Source organism: Choristoneura fumiferana, chromosome 22 (assembly GCF_025370935.1).
Source record: "Choristoneura fumiferana chromosome 22, NRCan_CFum_1, whole genome shotgun sequence".
In the NCBI taxonomy this organism is placed as follows: Eukaryota; Metazoa; Arthropoda; class Insecta; order Lepidoptera; family Tortricidae; genus Choristoneura; species Choristoneura fumiferana.
Window position 1 is genome coordinate 6,217,248 of NC_133493.1, and position 5,241 is coordinate 6,222,488.

General features: G+C 31.7%; 1 protein-coding gene across 1 annotated transcript; it reads left to right on the forward strand.

Moving 5' to 3' along the window:
* Window positions 1–394: 394 nt before the first annotated feature.
* Window positions 395–4,497, forward strand: LOC141440187 (facilitated trehalose transporter Tret1-like). Its single transcript, XM_074104649.1, has 6 exons — window positions 395–755; window positions 1,628–1,857; window positions 2,902–3,072; window positions 3,703–3,855; window positions 4,220–4,352; window positions 4,472–4,497. The coding sequence occupies exons 1-6, from the start codon at window positions 686–688 to the stop codon at window positions 4,495–4,497; spliced, it is 783 nt and encodes a 260-aa protein (XP_073960750.1). The 5' UTR covers window positions 395–685.
* Window positions 4,498–5,241: the final 744 nt, after the last annotated feature.

Here is a 5,241-nt window from a genome sequence, read left to right on the forward strand (position 1 = left end):
ATTTCAAAAACAAGAATAGTGAAAAACTGTGAAAGTTTCTACTGTTTAGTATAAGCGGAAATACTTCCAGAGATGGTATTTATAACCATGAGCAATGCCACGTTAATCCCTGTTTAGTGCTTTGTTCTGTATTAGCAGCAAATTAAGCGTGCTTTTTACAAGTTCATGGTCCTATAACTTCGGATCTTCCATCACTTTATATTTGTGCATCGTGTAGTTTTCCATAAGAACAGAAATCACTGTCTCTAACGTCATAAAAGCTTATTTACTCTGTTGTATCTTCATTATCTAGTTTCGTTGCATAAATAATAAGATCTTACTGACATCATGAGGTAGTAGGCAAATATTAGTTTAGATGTAGTCTAATAATAACAGTAGCATTATTTATTCCGTACAACTGTTGATAGGCATCATTTCATTCAAAAATGTCAACCTAAATGCTGTATTCATTGAAGCACTGAGTGCTTTTAATTTATTTCAATTAACAAATAAGAACAACACAATTATTAAGTATCCGAATCAGCAGTTGTTAATGTGAAGTGAAGAACTTAAGCAGTGCTTTTGGGATGTGTTAAATACAAAATATTTTTACCCTTTAGTTCAACTCAAGTATCGAAATCGATTATTTATGTCGATTCATTTGTAATATAGATTTTTTAGAATACCATAATTTATTTGCACCACAATGTCATCATCAGATTCTCCAGTAGCTAAAAAGGGTACTATACACCGACAATGGATTATTGGATTTATTGGTAAGTAATGTCACAAGAACAAGTATGTAAATAATACCATTACTAGACAAGGAATAAATCAACTTGCACATGCCTTTGTTTACAACAACTGAGCTTAAGTTTTAGTCTTCACACGCATCCGTTGCTAATGGGTCTATATCGACTGGTCGAAAATTGTTAGTCATAATTTACCAAATGTTTGTCACAGTGTAATGTTTGACATAACTCTTTTTTTTCTCTAAAACCATTTATTTTCAGAATTATTATAAAACAAACCTTGCCTAAGCTTCTCTATAAATCATCCTATGATAACCATTTAAAAATTTATGAAAAATGTACGGTTTGAGCGGGAAAAAAATTATGACTAACAAAATTTATGACATAAAATTATGGCAGTCGAAATGATCCGGTTGTTAATTAAGGTATGTCGATTTTCTCTAGATGTTTTCCATCGACCACTTTTTTCAAAACGTAATGGCAGACTGTTAAGAATGTAAATTTGTATTGTATGTAGGTACTTATATGATTATGTTTGAATACAATCTTATTACATTACCGTAGAGACATGTACAAGTAAAGTAAAAGTAAAAAAATAATTACTGGATAATCACAAGAAATACTAGAGCCCAAAATACATAATAATTCTTTGCTCATGATGTTCCGAAATTTTTTCAATTTTCATTCATAAATTAATAAAACACGCGTGACTTTATAACGACGATATTTTGCTAAAATGAACTCGTCATTTTGGTCATTATTATTGATTCTCTATTGCTACTGATTGTTGCAATATGATATTGTCATGATTAAGTCCCAGCTCTGTTTTTAGGTATTTTATTAAAGAACTTATTAAAATACTCAAAGGTACCGATAAATTTTGCTTTCATCTTCAGCAACCATCACAGTTCTCACATACGGCCTCCAAAGTGGTTGGATGTCCCCATTCATCATCGTCCTCCAATCTGAGAACAGCCCCTCTGGATATTCCTTATCCAACTACGAGATATCATGGATAGCTAGTGGCATCAGCGTGCTTGCTATCATTTCTGCTGTCATATTCAGCTACATTGCCGATGCCATTGGAAGGCGTTACACCTTGATTATGATTGCGATACCGCAGATCGTAAGTTGATTTTTTGATAGTAAAACACTTATTCGTAGCTAATTGAAATGATGCCCTTTACCTTTCATGCTGTCGTTGAGTAAAACGGATGTCTTTATCTAGCTTGTATTGTGTTCTTTTAAACAGTTCTAATACTTAATCCTTATATTGAACAAAATAAAAAACAAACACAAATCACAAAAGATTTGTTGTAGACGTGAGCTTGCCTTCGGAATCCAAAAGCTTAATGGTTACATGACCTGAAATGTAAATTTCAGAATTAAATTATTATTATTATTATAATTATTTTAATTTAATGACGGTGGAAGCAGTCTACACTTCCACTGAACGTAGAGATAATAGTTAGTGTTTAGTTTTGTAACTAAGGGACCCCATACATCCCTGTATTTTTTTTGTATTTTATTTTATTTAATTGTATACTGTAGTTTTTAAGTATTTTATTTGTAATTATTTTATGTTGAAAAAATGAATTTCTGCCAAGTTTCTTGCGGCGCATTCTTCTTGGCAATGATGGTCTTTCCGAAAGCGCTGGTAGTTTAAAAAATGACGTGAAAAGTGCCCATTGCGGCCTATTTACTGAATAAATGATTTTGATTTTTTTTTGATTTTTTGTATGTAAACTCTTCACTGCACACAAAACATTTATGAATACAGATACACAGAAGTACAGTCAACGTCATAAATAAGTGATCACTTTTGTACCTTTTCACTTTAACGTCATGTTTGAAAAGCCATACGAAATTGTGTAACGACTGAAAGCGACAAGGTACAGAAATGATCATTTATTTATGACGTTGACTGTACGAAGGTGAACTTATTTCGCTAAATTTGAACATAATGTTCAGACATTATAAGTTTTGTCAGCCAAATGATAATTAGTAGGTACACAACGAATTATGTTTACTAAGAAATAAATGTTCTGGTCCTCAAAAGTGGTACGATCATTGGAAATGGGAAGCAAATAGGTAATTAAAATATCAAAATTAAAATAATAGACACTACCATTTTGTTTAACGACATTTCCCGACATATTTTTCATTGCAGTTCGGATTCGCATTAAAATTAGTATCAGCACACCCAATATGTCTCTTCGTGTCGCAAGCATTCTGCGGCATCGCAGGTGGAGGAGTGTATTGTGTGGCGCCAATTTACATAAAAGAAATATCCCAGGATTCGCTTCGAGGGGTCCTGGGATCTTCTGGTATACTTTTACAGGTAACTTTGACGTAAATATGAAGGTGTATCTCATTAAGTACGTTGGTATGAAAATCTGCTTCTCTAAATTTTTAAAGAAAGAAAGAGCAAAACCTCTGTAACCCTTTAAAAAGCATTTTTAAGTCCGATCTTAGGCTCTGCAAGTAGTCACTGCCAGCCGCCCTGCTCAGATTATCAGTCCATCGTTGGCGTCTCATTCTACATCTTCTGAGAAGCTATTTCCATTAACTAACTCGTTTATTTAAATAGTATTTTAATAACCAGCCTATTGCCAAGTTTTTCGTATAAATTCTTATAGGCTTATAAATAATTATTAAATACTTACTTTATTTTTTATATATTTTAGGGTACAGTAAGGCGCTTGCCGTGTTTAGCCATATAAGTGTGGTTCCAACTGCACCACGGGCTCTGTTGTACATTTGCTCAAGGAAATTTAAGATTTATTGAAAACAAAAAAATTTAAAGCACGGGGCTGCAGTTGGTAACACACTTGACACGTATATTTAGAGGATTCGGGTTTGAACTCCTTCTAAGAAACTAGAATAACTTTCTTTTTTGAAATATTTTGATGAAAAAACGTTTTGATGCTAAAAACGTTAGTAACAATACGTTGCATTTTTTTTGTTACAGAGCCTTGGTATAACAATAATGTACGCTATGGGTGCATACATAGACTACTACACAGTGCTATGGATTGTGGTGTGGCTCCCCATTTTAAATGTAGTAGCATTATTCAAAGTTCCTGAGTCGCCAGCTTTTCTCGTGAAGAAAGGGCAATTTGAGGTCAGAGCAACTAGCTTTAACTAATTATTATAAGTGTAAAATTATTTGATTATTTATTTTGATTGTTGAAAAATACTAACCATTTAAAATATGTAACATTAAAATGTTATCGGGTCCTTCTTTATAACAGACAATTGCGTCGCTAACTCAACGCGCAATGCTCTAAACTTCTGAATTATATATTTCATCGTAGTTTTAGATTAATGATTAACGATTATTTATAATTTATATTTTCTGTGGGCCTATTAATAAATAATAACGAAATTTAGAATCAGATCTAGGAAAGTATGATACAAGAAAACGTGTACATTAAGCAATTATAAAACATAATAATAAACAACAATTTATCGTTTAAAACTTTCAGGAAGCGACAAAAGTCATGGCTTGGCTCAGGGGAGTTGATATAGATGACAAAGAAGTAGAACGAGACATTTCCTTGACAAAAACTGAACTAGCGATGTACGAGAATTTGCCATCAGTATCATTTAAATCTATATGTAAGTTTATACAATACTATGGTTATGAATGAAGTGAATATTCAGCATTCTAAACTATAAATATTGTCTATATTAGGCAATTTACATCCATGCTAGCTAATATTAATTTTATCTTATAGGTTTGATTAAAGCAGTGAGCATTTGATTAATGGCAACAAAGAAAAAAAATATGTTTTTCACCTCAGCACCTCAAACAGGCAGGTTTTGTTATGAGAAATCAGTGAGCAAAATTGCATTTTGCTCAACTCCGTGAGACAAAGTAACTTTTTAATTTTTTTTTTTAAATGCTGGGTACAGTGTGGGTCTACTCACTAAATTCCAAATATTTGAACTTTACTTTGATCTGTCATTCACTTCAACACGAAAAAAGCAAGAGATAGGATCAAATGTGTTGATTACAATCTTAAATTAAATTTTTGGTATTAAAAATATAAATTACATGACAACGAAATATTCCAAAATGTAAATTTTCCCGATCTTTTAATAAAGTATGCAACCTCGTTGCACGAAAGCCGCTTCTCTTGTTTTTTTTTTTAAAGAATTCCGTATACTGCCTCTACAGTTGGAATAAATATTTGTTAAATTGTATGAATTTTTTAACAAATCTATTTAATGTTATGTAATATAAATCTTAGTAAAATTCATATTTAAAGTTTAATAGCATTTATAATAAATTATACGTCTATTGTCCAACCTTTATAATGACCCCAGATGACGCTTTTTGCAGTATTAAAAAAAAAGTGTGACATTAGTAAAAGATCAAATTACAATGCATGTAATGAGTATGAGATTTGTATTGTATACCTACTGGACACTTTGTTATGGTTTAAATGTGATTATTATGTTTGTTTCTTAATAATCGGATTCTATTTAAAAGAAATGTGTTGTT

What these genes read in the sequence shown, in the direction of transcription:
- LOC141440187 (XM_074104649.1), top strand. Translation starts at nt 686, where the DNA reads ATGTCATCATCAGATTCTCCAGTAGCTAAAAAGGGTACTATACACCGA. An exon ending in ATGGATTATTGGATTTATTG is followed by an intron (nt 756 to 1,627) that starts GTAAGTAATGTC and finishes TTTCATCTTCAG; the next exon opens with CAACCATCACAGTTCTCACA. An exon ending in TGAAGAAAGGGCAATTTGAG is followed by an intron (nt 3,856 to 4,219) that starts GTCAGAGCAACT and finishes TAAAACTTTCAG; the next exon opens with GAAGCGACAAAAGTCATGGC.